Below are 20,675 nucleotides of genomic sequence, written 5' to 3' on the forward strand. Positions count from 1 at the left end.
AAATCATATTTATTATGTTTCATTATCAAATGGGTTGTGGCGAGATGACAACATAGAAATATCTTGTAAAAATAAGGCACATTAAGACACATTAGAGACTAAAGTAGGGGATGAAATAGTTGGGTTTTAACATGAAGTATATCACCTTTGTGGCCATTATTACAGGTACAAAGCACCAGCACTGATTGTTTAAAGGGCCCCATTTATGACACAGTGACAATGGTTACACTTAACACAACTGTGTAAACCACTTGTATTGCTCCAAAGCATTTAAATATGTAATAAAGCAAATATTCAGGTTGGCGATAAACACTTTAGTCAAACATACATCTGTTTTTACGATAGGGGATTAGGCTGCTGCCAACATCTATACGGGGGGAAGGGGGGGTTATTGGGCAACAGGTCCTCTAAAATCAGTAGACAGTGGGGCTCATTTACAAGGGTCCGTCAGATGCATTTTCGTCGGGTTTCCTGACGATTTTAGTTTTTCGCTGAATTGCCCCGTGATTTTGGTACACGCAATCAGATTTTGGCACATCGGATGTGTCGCAAGACATGCACTTACAAGCCCCAGGAAGAAGCAGGTGAACTCCTTCGGACCTCGGCGCAGAAGCGACGGATCCAGGAACTCGGGCGCACAAGCTTAGTGAATCGCGGCAGACCCGAATCCTCGTCAGACAACGCACCAAAAGATCGCGACAGGACCGGGTAAGTAAATCTGCCCCAGTGTATGGTGCTCTTTAGTGTATACAGCTCCTTATGTGTCTCCACAGTAACAGACTACAAACAAACTTTCTGTAGTTTTAATCTGCAGACTGACTTTGATCTGTTCCTACATCTTTCTAACCAGAACTGAATGGATCAGGACTGCAGCAACAAACTGCCCACAGTTTGGGTAATGGGAACCCATTGACGTCTATGGCGCCTGGTCGCGGTGCAGTGAGCACACGTCTCGCCACTCTGTGACAATGCTCATCAAAATATAGGACATATATATTTTGCTTTGTTACGGTGCCAACCCTACGCTGCTCTACGGAGTGGGGAGGGGGGAGCAGTGTTCATCTCCATGCTCCTCTCCAGTGAATGTTCCCTTAATCTGTATTGTGGAGCAGTGGAGCCCAGGGTCTGTACGGGACCTATAGACACATATATAAAATCAAGACTTTGCAATTCATTTTATATTACACAACATGTGTATATCCAACTTCAACTAAAGACTTATAACATCAAGTGTTACTGTAGTCAACAGCAAAAATTGCACTCCCCCTCCCCTGGTCACTCTTACATGGGCTCACAAAGCTGAAAGTATGGATCTCTCCCCAAGAGCCTCACTCTTTAAAGATGTCAATCTTATTTCTCTGAATGACAAGATCATTAAAGAAAACCAGCATAGCCTCAAAGCTTTATAGTGGAAACCGTCTAGTTTTTAGAGTTTTCTGGACCCCAGTATAATACAGGGTGGACCACAAAAGACACAACCATTTTTAATTGGGTTTGTAGAGGATAATGTAATGTGTAATCTGTTTCACTAAGGAGTACCGTATACACCTGAGTATATGCCAAACTCAGATTATACACCACTAAAAAAATAAAGTCAATACTCACTGCTGACATCATAGTGCGTGCGCAGCCAGTCGCTGAGGGACCTGTCGCTGCCAGTGCATACACTATGATGTCAGTGGCGGATGTCGTAGTGTGTGCACGGCCGGCGTACATGGACCTGTCGCTGCCAGAAGTAAGAAGAGGAAGCAGAAAGAGAACCTGTGGGGGTCATCAGAAAGGTGAGTATTAACTTTATTTTCTTATGTGCTGGGCATTTTGGGGGCTGGCAGGGTGGCTATGTACTAAAAGGGTCTGGGAGGCTATATATTTTGTGGCAGCGGTTGGCTATATACTGGGGGGCTTGTGCAGGCTGGCTATATACTTGGGGCAGGAGGCTGGCTAGCTATATACTGGGGGGCAGGGGGCTGGCTAGCTATATACTGGGGCAGGAGGCTGGCTAGCTATATAATGAGGGGCCGGCTAGCTATATACTGGGGGCAGGAGACTGGCTAGCTATATAATGAGGGGCTGGGGCTGGCTAGCTATATACTGGGGGGGCAGGGGGCTGGCTAGCTATATACCGGGGCAGGAGTCTGGCTAGCTATAAAATGAGGTGCAGGGGCTGGTTAGCTATATACTGTGGGCAGGAGGCTGGCTAGCTATATAATGAGGGGCAGGGGCTGGTTAGCTATATACTGTGGGCAGGAGGCTGGCTAGCTATATAATAAGGGGCTGGGGGTGGCTAGCTATATACTGGAGAGCATAGGCTGACACCAATGCATTTTCCACCCTAGGCTTATACTTGAGTAAATATGTTTTGCCAGTTTTTTGTGGTAAAATAAGGTACATCGGCTTATACTTGGGTATATACGTTAATTCTTCGATTCAGGATTATATATTGAGTCCCCATAGATAATAGGGTTGGCTTAAACATGAAACGTGTTTTCCCTTAAGTCATAATATCTATTTAGATAAATATTTTGGGTAAAACTGAGTTCTGTTTTCCTGATCCACAGCTTTAAGTCATAAACTTGAAGGTCCACATTTTGACTTCCTGAGAATGCCACTAGAGGGAGCTAATATAATGTAAATTTTATCAACTGTTCATAACTCAACGCAAAGGTCATAAAATTATCTTACTAGAGAAAATGCTCTTTGTTCCACTTAGCATGCCTATATCCTCCTCCCCTCATGGTCTCTGAATTTGCTGCTAATACATCTTGAGAGACTTTTATCTCAGTGAAGCATCATAAGCTTCCTATAGAAACCTATGGAAAGGGTCGCATGAGAGGCTGCAAAAAAAAAAAATCTTTGTAAATAGAGTGAAACAGTTGGGTGTCTAGTCCATTTAGAGTCTTACTGGCAATTATCCGACATCATGTCACTAGGCTTCTTGAAAGTCAAACCTTTAAAGGAAATCTACCACTAAAGCACAGTAAAACTAAGCTTAAAGGAAACCTACCACTTGAAGTGGCAGGTTTCAGAAGAAAACACCGAGCACCAGCTCAGGGTGAGCTGGTGCCGGAGCTTATTTTTGTTAGTGTTTTAAACCACGGTATCACGGTTTAAAACACTTTTTAAACTGTATAGCCGGCGCAGGGAGGTACGCGCTCGGCGCTTGCCATGCGCGCGGCTACATAGGAAGTGAAGGAGAGCCGCGCGCATGGTAAGCGCCGAGCGCGTACCTCCCTGCGCCGGCTATAAAGTTTAAAAAGTGTTTTAAAACGCGATACCGCGGTTTAAAACACTAACAAAAATAAGCTCCGGCACCAGCTCACCCTGAGCTGGTGCTCGGTGTTTTCTTCTGAAACCTGCCACTTCAAGTGGTAGGTTTCCTTTAACATTCTCACCTATTGTCCTCTTCATCCAGATCCAGCGTTTGTCTTCTTTTATCTTGACATCCCAGGATCGCCAGGATCGGGATGAAGATGACAATAGGTGAGTGTGTAGCTTAGTGTCCTTTAGTGGTCGTTTTCCTTTAAGTTAGCACTTGAGGCATTGTTTTCCTTTTCGAACCCTGGAAAACTTTTTTGAAAGTTTTGCTCCCAGAAAAAAGCAAAATCAAAGCATTCATCCATACACCTCAAAAGGTGGCCAACAACGGTAATCTCCATAAGGAAAACTAATCTATTCCTAACATAGGAAGAAAGAGGCAAAGACAGTTGTCACTATTGTATCTCCTTATGTAATCATGTCCACCAGCTTATACTTTAAGTCTTCTGAAACCATCGGTAACCTTTAAGAATTTATTGCATATACTCAAATTAGAAACTTAAAAGTGTTCTGCATTACAAAAGTTTATTTCAAATGACCCCCACTTGTGTAAAAATAACCCAATTCCTCATGACTCCAGACTTTTTTGCCCTTTTGTCATCACTTTAGTCAATCACTGACTATTACACGAATTTTGGGACCTCATTGCTCAACCAATAATGCTGAGTGGTACAAGTATAACGTTTTTTTTCATCATTTTTAAACATAAGTCTATTCATGGGATTTAGGGCTTATAATCCAAAAGGCAGGGTTACACAACTAAACGAAATGCTAACTACCTAAAATAATAAAAACGCGTATTCTCACTTTAAGGAATATACTCCACAGAGATAATACATATCGGGTTTATCGGTCACAGTAGTAAAATATGGCTGTGAGTAGAACACTGACATACACGCTGTGCAACTTTCTCTCTGTGAAAATGGCATTGTAAGTTCCAGTATATTTTTGCGCTGGTAAAATCCTGGTGCTTTACGTAGTCCTCAATGTATCTTGAAAAAGTAAAACTTTATTTACTTTATTTTCATCTTTTTTTTTAAATTGCATTGCATAGGAATAAAACCATTGCTCATCCACCTAGGTCTAGCTCACCTTGGGACGTTCAATTTAAAATATACTAAAATCATAAAATCCACTCCCAACTTAGGAGTAGGGCAACACAGTTTATCTAGATTTCAAGAATGTTCCTCATAAAGTGCAGGTTTTCTGCATTTACTATGCAATAGGGATATCCACCAGCAGGTAAATTCTTACAAATTCATTTGTGCAAGGAACAATGTAGTAGGTCCCAAAGTTTTCGGCTGGTATTTCGAATAGAAGAATGTTCTCCAATCCACAATGTAAAATTGTTGGTTCTGATCCTTTGTCAAAAATTCACTCATCCTAAATTGTCTGGTCTGACGCCTTGTCCGGGTAGATCTAAACTTCCTTGTGGTTACAATCGTCAGTGGCTGGAGAAGTCACGTCTCCATTAGTCCAGATCTCTTGCCTGGTGTCGGATGTGGGCACAGTCATTTTTAGCTTTTTGTGCTTCAACATTTTTACAAATTTGGCAAAAGCCAACAAAAGGGCACAGAATATCATGGAAAACCCGCTTAAAAGGAATGCTGCTGTATAGTTTCCAGTTGTATCCACCAGCCAACCTGCAAAGAAGAAAGAGAGGATGAGTATAAAAAGCGGAGAGCACTCAACACAAAACAAATACACTTCACATTTATGCCTTAATTTGGGCCAAAAAAGTGATCACCACCTGTGTTATGGGTTTCAAACAGTTTTTTGATATATTGACCAGTGAGAGGGTTTTTGCAGGGAAAGGGGTGGACTCAAGAATTTTTCAAGAGCTGATGCACCGTGCCCCCCCCCCCCAAAGTTCATGTTGTGCCAGATATATTAAAAGGCTGTGGCCTCAAAAGAATTACAAATTGAGATATATACTGTGGAGGTGGCGTAAAGAGGGAAAAGTTGCAATTCCTTTTTCAAATGTTGCATGACTTGTAACCCGGGATACTGTTTTTGCTCTCAAATTCTGCTTGATTTATAACGGATATTGGGGGTCATTTACTAAGAGCCCGATTCGCGTTTTCCCGACGTGTTACCCGAAAATTTCCGATTTGCGCCGATTTTCCCTGTATTGCCCCGGGATTTTGGCGCACACGATCGGATTTTGGCGCACGCGACGGAAATCAGGGGCGTGGCCGAACGAAAACCCGACGGATTCGGAAAAAACGCCGCATTTAAAAAACAAAAAGTGTCGCGGAGCTTACATTTACCTTCACTAGGAATAGGCCCGTGTACTTGAGTGCATTTCAGCGGACTTCAGCACAGCAGCGCCACCTGGTGGACGTCGGAGGAACAACCTTAGTGAATCCCGGCCAGACCCGAATCCACCGCAGAGAACACGCCGCTGGATCGCGAATGGACCGGGTAAGTAAATCTGCCCCATTGTTGCATATTGAGTTGCGCCTCTTTCTGGTGATGCAACAAGCAGAAGGTGCATGGTTACCTTTATATACTTCTAGAGGATGTGCAGTAACCTCTTCTTTTACTGAAGCTATGGCACCTGGAAAGATGTGGTTGGGATAAGAAACAACTATTCTGTGTGGTCCGAAGTGTCAGATATTTATGGGATATCTATCAGGCCAAAAGACTATATATCAACAATGTGTGCCATCTACCTGTAATTTCTTACTTTATTTTTCATAGACCATATATTGCTACCCAGTGGCGGATTGAGACCACCATGGGTCCTGAGCTGTATGAACATTATAGAATATTATACAAGTCCAGAAATCACTTCCTACATACAGCACTAGAACCAAGCTTCTTGGAGAAAGGAGGGTGTGTCCCTTCTGGCTGCTATCAATCTGCAGTTTCAGCTCCTCAAGTGGCCTGCACATGTGTATGCAGTGCAGGAACAGATGTACAAGAATTTTATGAGTGAAGGTCCTTCTCAGTATGAAATCCGGTGGTTGGTTTGGGTGGTCACGGGCCCCGTACAAGGCTTGGGCCCCAGACTACGAACCCAATCCATGTATATTATATTCCACTACTGGATCCAACTTTCACCAACCAATGAAATACCATTTAACAAAGAGGATTTATCTGTAATAAGATGCAATTTATTGAGCAAAACACTAGAGCTTGCATGGGTAAAGTGACACGGACATGTCATTTATTTTTGGTGTACAGAACTACAGGTATGCACTGACATTCAAGCTACACAAACAAGATGGTAAAACCTGCTGAACAGCATTCTGACTACAAGGCAAGATATTCATAAGTCAATACAACCGGTCCTTACTATGGACAGTAAGTGGGTTCATCACAAGTCTGTCCTCAGAGCTAATGTCAAAAGGAGCAGCAAGATTACACAGCAATCCCATATTTACCAGATATTCACTAACAATCCTAACAGCTTGTCCGGGCACCAAGTGGAGGCGCTAATCCGGTGCACTAGCTAAAGCCTGTGCCATTTTTCTTTTGTTGAAACATTTTGTAAAAACTGTGTAAGATCCTCAATAAATACAGTGGGGCACATTTACTAAGGGTCCGTCGGACCGTTTCCGTCAGGTTTCGTGAATTTTTCGGATTTGCCCTGAATTGCACAGGGGTTTTTGGCGCACGCGATGGGATTGTGGCGCATCAGCGCCGGCTCGCATGCAGCACAAATCAGGGGGAGTGGCCATCAGACAACTGATTCGGGCAAACTGCAGAATTTAAAATTCAAATTGTGTTGCAAGATCCACATTCAAGAAATCGGGCACGCGCTGTAAGTGAATCGAAGCAGCTCCGAATCCTTGTCAGACATTCTGGATCGGCGGATGCAACGGGATGGGTAAGTAAATGTGCCCCAGTGTTTTAGACAGTTTTGAATAAATATGCCCCAATGTACACTCACCGGCCACTTTATTAGGTACACCATGCTAGTAACGGGTTGGACCCCATTTTGCCTTCAGAACTGCCTCAATTCTTCATGGCATAGATTCAACAAGGTGCTGGAAGCTCCTCAGAGATTTTGGTCCATATTGACATGATGGCATCACACAGTTGCCCCAGATTTGTCGCCTGCACATCCATGATGCGAATCTCCCGTTCCACCACATCCCAAAGATGCTCTATTGGATTGAGATCTGGTGACTGTGGAGGCCATTTGAGTACAGTGACCTCATTGTCATGTTCAAGAAACCAGTCTGAGATGATTCCAGCTTTATGACATGGCGCATTATCCTGCTGAAAGTAGCCATCAGATGTTACAGTGTACATTGTGGTCATAAAGGGATGGACATGGTCAGCAACAATACTCAGGTAGGCTGTGGCATTGCAACGATGCTCAATTGGTACCAAGGGGCCCAAAGAGTGCCAAGAAAATATTCCCCACACCATGACACCACCACCACCAGCCTGAACCGTATATACAAGGCAGGATGGATCCATGCTTTCATGTTGTTGACGCCAAATTCTGACCCTACCATGCAAATGTCGCAGCAGAAATCGAGTCACTGTTGCCTTTCTATCAGCTCGAACCAGTCTGCCCATTCTCCTCTGACCTCTGGCATCAACAAGGCATTTCCGCCCACAGAACTGCCGCTCACTGAATGTTTTTTCTTTTTCGGACCATTCTCTGTAAACCCTAGAGATGGTTGTGCGTGAAAATCCCAGTAGATCAGCAGTTTCTGAAATACTCAGACCAGCTCTTCTGGCACCAACAACCATGCCACGTTCAAAGGCCTCAAATCACCTTTCTTCCCCATACTGATGCTCGGTTTGAACTGCAGGAGATTGTCTTGACCATGTCTACATGCCTAAATGCACTGAGTTGCCGCCATGTGATTGGCTGATTAGAAATTAAGTGTTAACGAGCAGTTGGTCAGGTGTACCTAATAAAGTGGCCGGTGAGTGTATATCACCTTAAAGACAGATGACAGATCTATACGTCATGGTGTTGTTACGGATGTATGTAAGGGGCTCACTGTATGAGCCCTTTTAATACATACTGCTTGTTTTCTGTATATGGTATGAGTGATAAGATCCCCCTTGAGCTCAAGTACCCTAGGAGACCTATAAAAACATTCTAAAAAATTCTAAAATTAAAAAAAATGGAAATAAAATCTAATGACCATTAACATGTTAGAAATTGCTGCGTCCAAAAATAATCCCCAATCTATCAAAATATAAAAATGTGAAATCAGTACCAAAAAAGTCCAAATGTTTAAATAAAGTCCAAATTTGATTTTGAATTTTGTATAATAATTTGGAATACCCAAAATGGTATCAATGACAATGTCAGTTCGTCCTACAAAAAAATGACACCAGCTCCAACAGAAACAACAAGTATAGAGTTACATTGCTTTATGGACATAACAGTGAAGTGTTTAATATTGCTCTAGGCTTTGCAGGGCGGATAGGCTTGGAATGAAGGCAGCGTACCTGATATTGGTGGGCTCACCAGGTATGGCACCGCATGGAGAAAGAACACCACACCAAGGGCCGATGACAAGCTGGATGTACCGACAACATCTCCAGTCACAACAGGAATCAAGGCAACGTAGGCTCCATCAAAATAACCAAATGTAACAGAGAAGGGCACAAGTAGTTCAAAGCACTGAAGAATCGGAAGGAAAAGGCAGCTGAGACCGTCCAGTGCCACAGCGATGAGGTAGCAGGTGTATCGGTGCTTTTTTAAAATCCTGAAAAACAAAATACAATTATTATGTGCACTGAAACCGAACCATTGCCATTGCCAGTGCTTGCATTCACAAGTAGTCCTTTCCCAACCTTTATGTCTGCTTTTATCATTGTTATTATATATTAAGGCAGGCAGTGTATCGGCTCGCTACCGCTATCTACAAAGGCAGGAGTAAAGCAATGGCCCAGATTTATCGAAATTGAGCCCGATTATTGAATTGTGTCAGACATTTCAACCCCATTTCACGTTCTTTTTAATGCATAGCTCACCCAAAAAACTGGCTCAGCTTATTTAATAAATTTGGCCCAATGAAACTAAATGCTGCAAAGTTTCTTAATGCCCAAGCACAGAGACATTGGGGCTCATTTATTAAGGGTCCGCAGACCGCATTTTCGTCAGGTTTCCCGACAATTTCTGTGTTGCGCTGCATTTAACTGTGGTTTTTGGCACACGCGATCGGAATTTGGTGCATCGGCCCCGGCTTTCATGCAGCACAAATCGGGGGGGGGGGGGGGCGGGCCGTTGGACGATCCGACGAATTCGGACAACCCACTGGATTTAACATCGCAAATTGGGTCACAAGACATGCACTCACATACACTGGGAAGAAGAAGGTGAACTCCGGCGGACCTCAGCGGGGAAGCGACAGATGCAAGATCTCGGGCGCACAATGTTGGTGCATTGCTCCGGACTTCATCTTCGTCGGACCGTCCGGATCGGGGATTGCAACAGGACCGGGCAAGTACATGTGCCCCATTTTTGATCATGGTACTATTTTGACAATAGAGGGCACTGTCCTCCTGCATAGTCACATCCAGCTCCTTGGGGAAGGAGAGTATTTACGACTGATGTACAAGGAAGAACTTGCACATAACATTTCGGTCTATGTAACAAGATTGCGGGGTACGCCTGACTAAATAAGGAAGGTGCCCCCTGCTCTTGGTTTTTATATAATTCAAGCTCAAGGTTTTTTGGCACTTTAATTAAGGGGTGGGTTATGGCTATCTCCACCCTGCTACCTCACAATTATTCACGCCCACTGGCGTGTGGATTTAAGCCGTGCCAGAGGGGTGGTTCTTCCTTTTCTTGTCAAGCTGGCAAGGAAGCATTCCCTCCCTCCCGCCCTTTTTTGGTGTATTTTGTGTTTTTTGCTGTTAATTTATTGTTCTTTTTGTTATTTAAGTCACAGCTGGCGGAAATTGAGCGATGGATGTGAAGGCTCGGTTGGCCGACTTGGCAGCTGGGAGGCCAGCTGGCACACAGCAGCCGGGCCGACAGAACGATTTACATGTGCCTTTACAAGTTAAAAATTTGAATTGTTAATTAAATAAAGCTGTGACCATCTTTTATACCCATCAAAAAGTGAGTCTGTGCGTTTTATGGTTATGTGTTTTTTATAATGGGGTTTTTTTATTAAAGGGCCTGAGAGATGTTATTAAGTTTGTTAGCTCATGCCACCCAGTCAAAAACTTTGGGGCACATTTACTGAATGTAGGAAACAGCACTAAAAGTCCTCTGCCTGTGTATAATACTGGGTGCAACACATTCATTAACAAAGTGCGCCAAAAATCATGAATCTGGCGCATTTCTGCACTGGCCCGATAGAGTTCACCAACTTTTTTGTGGTGTACCTTTAACATAGGGCGTGCTACAGACTTTGCAAGTTAAAAACTGAGCGCCAGAGCGCCCCCTAATTCACCTTGCATGGTGCCTAATGCAGCTAAGCCACAAAATGGTTGCGTGCGATACATAAGTGGCGCTGGCACTTCTTAAATACCTGTGTAAGCAGTTTCCACTAGAAAGAACGTGCAAAGTCCGACAGAAAACTGGCGCAAAGCCCATAGTGAATGTGCCCCTTTATCTTTCCTTTATGTAAATTAGCCTCAGGGGCTACTGGGGCGTGGGGTAGCCTGGCCCAACGCCAGGAACTAAAGCTACGCCACGCCCCAGTAGCTGCTGAGGTTTTTTTTATATAAAAGAAAGATACAGTTTTTATTTAAGGAAATCTAATATTTCAAGCGTGCATAATTAGTCGCCCGGAACGCCGGACATCGTGTCAAGTTTAGAGAGGACACACAAATGCCCTTAGGATAACCACCCCTTCATCACTTAAAACTTCACTTGTATGATATAGATTAAAATCAAAAAGTGCTTATACCATGGAAATTTATTTATTTTTAATTAAAAATCGCTTTCCATGTTATGAGCACTTTTTGATTTTAATCTATATCCATAAAAGTAAAGTTTTAAGTGATGAAGGGGTAGTTATCCTAAGGGCATTTGTGTATATTTCAAGATATTCACCCTATCACAATAGGTCCTCCTTCTGTGTGTTAGGCTTAGAGAAGAACACCACAGGGATCAAGATGAAGATGAACGTAGATTAACTATGTGTAGGTGTTTTTTTATTTTTTGGTAGATTTATTTTAAAGGCAAGCTACCACCAGGATCAGGGATTGTAAACCAAGCACACTGACATACTGGTGTGTGCCCTGGTTTTACTAAAAAAAAGTATTTTAAAATAGTGTAAATGAGGGTGAGGGGCTCTGTGTTCCGTATGCTTATTTGCATAATTTTTAACGCCTTTTCTTCTTAAAAATAAGGGCATAGAAAGCTTGAAGAAGAGAAAATCTTGACATAGGGGGCAGACACCAGTATGTCAGTGTGCTTGTTTTACAATCTTTCATCCTGGTGCTAGATGTCCTTTAAGTTAGATATGGCAAGAAGATAAGATAAAAACAGTGTAGGGCTTAGAACATAGTCAGGAATATATCTCAATTAATGGATTCATGATCGTAGGTTTTCTTTTAACGGGTTGTCCACTTTTAGCAAATAGTAGATATTGTTTGTGTGATTAAAAGATCTTTAGATCTCTGCTTGCTGTCATTCTATAGGAAACTTCATTGTATACTTCCTGTGGATAAAATCTGGTCCATGGTCATGTGATGTCCCCAGGTATGTAGCACGTTATATACCTGGACATGTGATGTCACCCAGGTGTATGACTCATTATATCCCTGGTCATGTGATGTCACCCAGGTGTTTGGCTCATTATATGCCTAGTCATGTGATGTCACACAGGTACAACCTTCATAACACATAGCTCTGATTACTAGCCATGCACCTGTGTGACATCACATGACCATGGACCGACCGGATTTTATCTACCAAATTTTATCCATTGAATGACAGCAAGCAAAGATCTCAATACTGTGAGGAACCGATAAAAGAAAGTATATTGGAAAACTGTATAACATTTCATTACACAAACAATATCAATTATTTACTACACGTGGGCAGCCGCTGTGAGATCTTTTAGATCTTTCAGTCCCATTTAATACATGACACTGCTGAAGTAACTAACTAGTAACTTCTATAAATGGGAAACCTCATAAAAAAACAGTTTTTTTAAAAAATATAGCTAAAGCAATGTGTAAGAGTCCAGAAATTGAAATGTGAACATATGAAACAAAGCCGCTGCGTTTTTCTGGCTTCCGGATGTTTACACTCAGTGGAGACTTCTTCTATTTCTTTTACATGGGTTTTATTATATCAGGTATTTATGACAGATCCACATAAATACTTGACAGATGTGGGAGATGTCTCTTAGATGGACAGAATGGATTCGGGGTCTATGGGAGAGGTGTCTCTGGATTCAGGGCCAAAACATATTAGAACCTGTTGTGGCATAAATGATCAGGATGGGAATCGCTGGCAAAAGGGGCTGAATGCAGAGGTTCTTACTGCTGAAGCCAGGGCCGGTTTTAGACAAAGTGGAGCCTTGGGCTAAACTAAAAGTGGGGCCCCAAATTAAAAGTATTTTATGAGCGGTCATATTCGTTAAGAGCAGTGGCGTAACTAGAAGCTGATGGGCCCCAGTGCAAAGTCCGTGCCAGGCCCCCGACTATAATGAAGAATCTAGAAGAGAATATGGTGAATTACCTTCTGTCTGTCAGCCATCCAAAGGTGATGTTCCCAACGATGTCTATGACTCCCAGTATGGACATTAGGAAGGCCGCTTGTTGGTGGCTCACACCTACACTAAGAGCATAAGGCACAAGATAGACGAAGGGAGGACTGCATCCATAGGCCAGAAATAAAAAAGATATGGCCAGGATGATGAAGTTCGGTTTCAGTAGAAAGCTGTACTCCTTTTGGGAACAGTAGCAGAGACTCTTGTGAGTGCAGTCCAGGCTGACCGGTGAACATTTGGATGAAGGAATGGCAATTGGATTTAGCTCATTTGGATTATGTTCCTGCTTTAGTGAATAGTGTGAAAGGTCCTCCTTGAGGTTTATAGGTCGCATTAAAGCACCGCAGACACAAAGATTGGCGACAAAACCGCCGAGAATTAGTAAAGCTCCGCGCCAGGAAAACTGTTCAATTAGCAGCTGTACAACCGGGGCCAATATAAAGGTGCCAATCCCACTTCCAGACATGGCGATCCCATAAGCCAAAGCTTTCCTCTTGTCAAAGTACTTTCCCACCATGGCAATAGCAGGGCTGTAGCATAGTGCAAATCCAAGGCCTACAAATAGATAAAACTGGTGTTACTGGAGAATATGATAAAGACTGAAATGAAATGGACTGAATAATTATTTTCTTACAATAAAATATTGTAACGTAATGAATAAATATGGAAGTATTATTGTTGTTCCCTCGTCTATATGAAAAATATGGAGCCACCAAGGATCAGAAATGCAAAAGTGTGTTTCTTAACACGTCTCTGCCTCAAGAGGGAGCTCCCAGTATAAGTATTCACGCAGCTCCTCATTGAGGACACTATAGATCTAAATGTATTCACATCCCTCTTGTGGAATATTGAAATGGGGCAGGTGATTCAGGTCCATCGTTTTGGGTGTCTCAAAAAATTCTGTTCAGGGTACACATTGTATTATAGGTGAGGGCTACTGACAGTGGTGGACCTAAACTCTCCGCTGCCTGAGGCAAGCTATAGAATGGCAGCTTCTCTACCCCATCCAATAGTAATGTATCAGTTTATTTTTAGTAAATACAGTGTCTCATACTCATGTTGAATAACAGGTGTGAAGAGACTCTATTTGTAAGCAGCAGGTGCTACTAACTGTGCTGCTCATGCTGTCTCCCATCTTGCTGCAAGATGTGCCGCCTGAGGCAAGAGGTTCAACTCGCCTCATGGCTGGTGGACCCCTGGGCATTGATCACTTATCTTAAAGGTGGATGATCATTAAATAAATCTTGCAATACACCATTAATTATAAGGTTACACCTAAGAATAATAATCAATGATATTAATAAAATAAATTATAAATATAGTGCAGCGGCATCATAACAGAAAAATCAAAATTTTCTATAGGATTTTATATAAATGGCCGATCACCAAGCAAAGCTTAAAAACAATCATTACATCTAATATCCTTATTAATATCCTTATCCTCGTATCCTAATGTGTTAATCTTTATTCTTCGCATCAAACTATCCTGGCTCAACCCATTATGTAATAAGACAAGTAAATCTCGGCATTCACATTGTCATGTAAAAAATCTTTTTAAAAATAGACACAAAAGCAGTGACCGGTGTGTTGATGCAGGTGGTGGCCTGTGATGCACATTTTTCCTTTGTAAATGTTTGGCAGCTTTCCATGCAAAAACAATAGTAATGCCAGATTATTAATACTATCCTCTAGGAGACCAAATACTAAGCTTTTAATTCTGCAGCTACTCTGAGCTAATAATGGCTGTTATTATTCTTGTTTCCATTTAGCTGGTGAAAAACCTAATATAAGCCAATTGTCATTTATAGATTTATGTGATTTTTGATCGATTTGGGGGATGTCATTTACTAAAATGTATCGGTAAGAAAAGTATTAGTCTTTTAGCAAACTATGTAACATCATCATACATAAGGCTGCATTCACACGACGATGTGCCCGCAGTACCATAGCACGGCGGGCACACGGCGGTGCCCGGGACAGAAGGAGGGGATGAGCGCTGCTCACCCCCCGCCTCCTCTCCATAGAGATATATGGTGCATGGCGCCGTATGAAGGAGAAAGATAGGACATGACCTATCTTTCTCCCGGCTATGGAAAGGCACGTGTGCTGCACCGTACCGCTCCCGTACAGTGCTGTGCTCCCATTGCCATCTATGGGGAACGCATATACGGCCTATATACGTATATACGTCCCCCATATGGCCGTGTGAATGTAGCCTAAGACTGTATGTATTTTGCAGTCCCGTTTTTGTAGCTGTTTCCTGGCCGCACAAACAGGCCATGCGTCACCCGTATGTACACCATATGCCACTGTTAACAAGCCGCATCCAAAATATGGTGGGTGGTCACCCTTGTGACCTGGTCTCCTCTGCAACGCACCACTAAAACTGGTGGCATTCGGTGTACAACACTGTATGCAGCGCGATTGTAAAAAGAAAATTGAATTTCCCGTTAAAAAGTCAATGTGGTCAATTTTTAAACTCAAAAAAAAAAAGCTTGCAGTGTCCAATTTTGTTGAGTGCAGAGGCTTTAGTATGTTTTTACCCTATGTGGGGGTGGCTTTGTATGAGGACATATCCATTAAATGCCAAAAATATTCCAAATACATAAGAGGATATTTATCAGGTCTTGTTCACCAGTTTTCTGGTCAAGTGGGCATGTAGGGGTGTGAACAGCCACTTCTCCCTTCTTACCATTCAGAATTTCATGTCATGTGACCAGGGTGATGTCATCTAAGGTCCTTTACCCTCTAACATTTGCAAAATGTACCACATGTATGTATCTGATCACAGCAGCCTCCATAGACTTCTACTCCTCCCTACACTTGTTGTGATTTCATGTTATCAGATACATACATGGGGTGGATTCTGAAAATTTTAGCGGGTAAAGGACCTTACATGATGTCACCCTGGTCACATAACATGAAATGCTGAATGGTAAAAAGAAGGCATGTGGCATTGTGGAGAAGCAGTTGGAGTCAGCATAGCAGGACACACCCCTTCCAACTCCTGATAAATCTGGCTGTATATATGTATACAGATGACAACTGTGGGAAAACCAAAACTGCAACACAGATCTCAGGTTTGCTGTTTGTTTGTTTGGTCCACACCCTTTAAATGCCTAGGGCATGCATCTCAAAAGCCTCATCTAAATACTGGGCATGAGTCCAACCTTGTTTGAAAAACCTCCTGTGAATAAAAGTCTAAAACTCACAGCAGAGTAATTGTGCTGAAGACTCTTCAAAACTGGCGTAACTAGAAGCTGATGGGCCCCGTGCAAAGTCTGTGCCAGGCCCCCGACTATAATGTATGGTTTATAGTAATAGTCTTCTCATATGGGGAAGTGAGACCATAAGGGCCCGCTAAACCTCTTGGGCCTGGGTGCGATCGCAACCTCTGCACCCCTTCAAGTTACGCCCCTGCTCTTCAAGACTCCATATACATGCAGACCCAGGGTTACATACAGGATATGTTCTTTAGGTTTGTTCTTAAAGGAAACCAAACACTTAAAACACATCTTGATCCTGGCACTGTCTGTCGCTAGTCTTGACATGCAAAGATCACCTAGAAAAGTAACTTAGAATTAGCAGCACGGAGCATGGGGATAAGATGTCCAGCACTCCGGGCTGCTAATTATGCACACCCCGGCACCTCCCTCTCCCATGCTGGGATTATGGGAGAGTCAGGTGAAGTCACGGTAGAGGCGTGAATTTCCACCAAGTGATATATATTATATGTAGTTTTTAGCTTGAATTAATAAAAATGAGATTTCTCTTTAGGTCTTTAACTGACAGTTCACATATATGATGATCTAAGGTTAAGATAATGTGGTATGATAGCTGCAAAATATGCAAGAGGTGACACCTGACAATGTTGCAATGTATGTAATCATTAATTTTGTACCAAATCCATGAAGTTTGTACTATGTTCCAGTTTTACAACATACCAACAGCAGCAATGCCAATGTAGCTTGTGAATAAAATATAGAAGTACCCAACATACAAACATAACTGAGTGTGGTATACACATTGATATTACCTGTGAGGACTCCCAGGGTGAGGTAGAGATACTCCAGGCTTGTAGCAAAGGAACTTAGGACAAGTCCAGTAGAAGCAAGAAGACCACCAAGCATTATTCCCATTTGACAAGAGACGTGGTTGCTCACATAGCTTCCGAGAGGAGCTGTATAAGAAAATAGAATTATTCCAAGCTTTAGAAGGATATTAATATATATTTACCTGAATTTCCTACAGCTTCTTTGGGGCACATAGAGCTCAGTTGGCACCACTTCGCCTTATGCATTTATAAATGGTTATGTAAAGCTACCACTACTTATCCCACCCTCTCTGTACACTATCCCCTCTTAGGAAAGAAAATAGTTTTGGGATCCTTGGAGTGGCCCTCAATTGGAATAGCAACATGGTACGGCTATGTTTGCACCTAAAATCAAAGGGAGGGGAAGGGAATAGAGATGTGGCAAGATACCTTCCATACACCTAGACACCCATTCCAGACAGGTTGCCACCAGTGGTCAACCAGAGGTCTAAGAGGGTTGTCACCCTAAATGTGAGTCAGCTCAGCCAGGTCGTATGGAATTGTTCGTATCTACCATCGTCACCGGCCCACAGTTCTTCCATATGCCTAATTAAGTCCAGCGCCTTTATCCATTGCAGCCTTGTAAGGGCTTCAGTAGATGTCCATAGTTGGGGGAATATCTGTCTCATAGCCATGATGAAATAGCACAGTAAGCTTTTTTGATATTTTGTGATGTTACCAGGATACATGTTTAATGCAGGACATGCCATACAAAACGTTGGGCTGTGCTTCGGAGCTTATCGAAGAAGGACTTCGGCAACAGTACAGGTATGGTTTGGAAGACTTATAAGAGATGTGAAAGGACGTCCATTTTGAGGACATTAATCCGGTCAAACCAGGACAACGGCAGTCATGACAACTTCTCTAAGTCCTCCTCGATAGTCCTACTTATGGGTGCATAGTTTAGGGATATCATTACATACATTACTTACCACATAGCATTGTAGCACAGTCAACAATGGAATGTATCCAAGCTGTTCTTGAATAATCTTGACCAAAATATACTTGGAACTCAACGAAAAATATTGAGATACATCTATACAATGGAAAAAAATGGTTTATTGTCAGAGATCTCCAGTAGTGATATATTTTAACTATAATATAGATACACTTGAAGTAGCCTTTGGCCAGCTACTCCTGCTCCACCATAAATATGGACAATGGGCTTGAATTTGCACAATGGGGTAATTGGAGTTAGACACCTTTGCTAGTGGATTATCTACACTGAGAACAAAAAGATTGGGCGTGGTGAATTCCAGCATGCTCAACCATTCTTTTTAGGGGTGTGAGGACACCCCAAGCACATGGGTCAACTGGTTTTAGGTGCTTCACATTTTTTCAAGGGCAATGATATCTGCAAAGAGTTTTTATGTTCTGTGTTTGCATGGGTTTCCTCCAGGTCCTCCGTTTTTCTCTATTTTACAAGGTCTACCAATCTCATGGGGAGAAGACTGCCGGAACTCCATATACCCTAAGAATCGTATCAGTCAAATGACTTCAAAGATCTAAGTTGGTTATGTTTAGTAATAGTAAAACATGCCTATTCATTATATTTGAGTAATTCTGGAGATACTTGTCTTTACCTGTATAACACAATGTACCTACGGAAATAAGGAGATACTATATATAAAATAACATAGAAAACTACACACCTTGTAACAGCTCGCGTGCAGACTGTAACAAAAAAACAGCCAACAACAATCATCCACCCCCAGCCGCCATCAGGTGGGGCTGAGTGCAGAATTGTCTTCTTTGTCATGGTTGACGACTGAAGACTCTTCTTCAGCCCAAGTTTCCCACCTCAAGCAGGTATAGAAAGTTGCTGGGCTTCTTTGTCCACATAAGATCACACCAAGATACGGACAGTTTTTGGGCGACATACGGAATACTCCAGGACAGAAGACTTTTTACGGACAATTTTATTCACCATCTGAAATAGACATAACAGTACAGAATTAGAGGATTCAATTAAGTAGCTAGGACCTGTTGTATACCAAATATACTGCAACAGAAATCACAACCGATAAACTGCAGTATATTGTTTTTGGGGAAAACTTCTATTAACAGGTACTGGTGATGTAGGGATATATAATATAGATAAGGAAATGGTAATGCAGTTGAGGAGAAATGAAAAACAGCTGTAATGTAGGCTCTGGGAACATAAAAAAGACACAGAAAGAGACAGTGGTCCCTAAGACTATTCCCAGCTGTCCCTACCTAATAGCCTCACTTTACCCTAGGCAGCCAGAGACAACTAGTAGACATTCCCTCCTTACATCAAAATGCAAAACATGGAGACAAAAACAAAACAAGCACAGAATAGTCTCTAAAGCCAGGTCATAACAAAGGGGGAAAAAGCAGTACAAAATCGCAAGGCAGAAGGAAAGTCTAAATACAGGCAAAAGGTTTAGAGATCAGAAATAACACAACACCTAGAAACCAGGAGCTTAATACAAACAATGTCTATAACAGGCACATACTTATATGCAAGAAGGTGATTTATGTGATGCCCCAAAAATGACTGGAGCAATATTCTGACATCCAGACCAAACAGAGCATCATGTGAGTAGATGGAGTACCTGTCGTTAACAGTGGTTTAACTGTTGATTAAGCAAACATAAACTAGAGTGTCAGAGTGAAATATAATAACCTAATCAGTGCATCCTCAGCCGTACTCTATAGAGAGAGGATGACCTTGGCACAGATGTTATAGCAGCTTTGTGATTATTCAGATACATTTGCTAAAGTTTATATTATGAAGATTTTAAATTATTTAATGGGACTAATATATAATAACTGGTGATCTATGGATAAGGATGGATAAGGAAAAATACCTAATCGGATATGGGCATTTTTTTGCATAATTTGTCAATATGGTCTTCCAAGACTTGCTGCCAGCTCACAGAGGTGTCAGATTACAGCTTTCCATAGGAGACTATGGACTGGGTTCAGACTAGAGATAGATACACCAATTCAAGCAATGGTGAATGCATTCATTTTAATCAATTTTATAAGTACTTTTCAAATCAGTGTTTCTAATATATACATGCAAAAAAGTGTATTCTGAAAACTTTGCGCAAGAAAAAACTGCAAGAATAAAAATTCCAAGGCAAAGCACAAGAGGAGGCAAAGCAACATTTACAGCTACTCAATCACAACACAGATCCATCAAGAATAAAACAAAAAAAGGAAATTCTCGGTTACATGATGTGAACAAAGCAGCTAAAAGAACACAGCAGATAATAATATAAAGCCAGAATGTGATGACATCTGCTGACAGAAAGCAGACCAGACAGGAAATCCAATAGGCATCGCCCCTTTGTGTTTTTGGTCAGTACAATGTAACAAGCCATAGACCGTCTACTGCTTGATTCAGTTTTTAATATCATTACATTGTGAAGACAGCAATGACATTGTGTTGGTATGGAACTACTCCTGATCATAACGTAGACATTATACATCTCCTCTGCTTCACTAGATGGTTTTGTTCATTGTCAATTTTCAACCAGCCATGAACAGTTTGTAATCTGCTGTCCAATCTGCAACCACAATAACTCATCAGATTACTTCTGTTCCAAAGAAAGTATAGAACAGGCAACAACAACTTG

The 20,675-nt window shown here is 42.0% G+C and overlaps 1 protein-coding gene across 3 annotated transcripts in view; it reads right to left on the bottom strand.

Annotated features, from left to right (window-relative positions):
• Positions 1-3,821: 3,821 nt before the first annotated feature.
• Positions 3,822-20,675, bottom strand: part of SLC16A12 (solute carrier family 16 member 12) — a 63,463-nt gene continuing 46,609 nt past the window's right edge. For all 3 annotated transcript variants that reach the window (XM_072130067.1, XM_072130066.1, XM_072130068.1), the window contains exons 2-7: positions 18,720-18,997; positions 18,000-18,103; positions 17,011-17,154; positions 12,944-13,529; positions 8,743-9,002; positions 3,822-4,958 (exon numbers count right to left, since the gene is read on the bottom strand). In XM_072130067.1, the coding sequence (XP_071986168.1) occupies positions 4,735-4,958; positions 8,743-9,002; positions 12,944-13,529; positions 17,011-17,154; positions 18,000-18,103; positions 18,720-18,826 (1,425 nt within the window). In that variant the 5' untranslated portion in view covers positions 18,827-18,997 and the 3' untranslated portion in view covers positions 3,822-4,734. The remainder of the gene's footprint in view (positions 4,959-8,742; positions 9,003-12,943; positions 13,530-17,010; positions 17,155-17,999; positions 18,104-18,719; positions 18,998-20,675) is intronic.

Source organism: Engystomops pustulosus, chromosome 11 (genome assembly GCF_040894005.1).
Source record: "Engystomops pustulosus chromosome 11, aEngPut4.maternal, whole genome shotgun sequence".
Classification (NCBI taxonomy): Eukaryota; Metazoa; Chordata; class Amphibia; order Anura; family Leptodactylidae; genus Engystomops; species Engystomops pustulosus.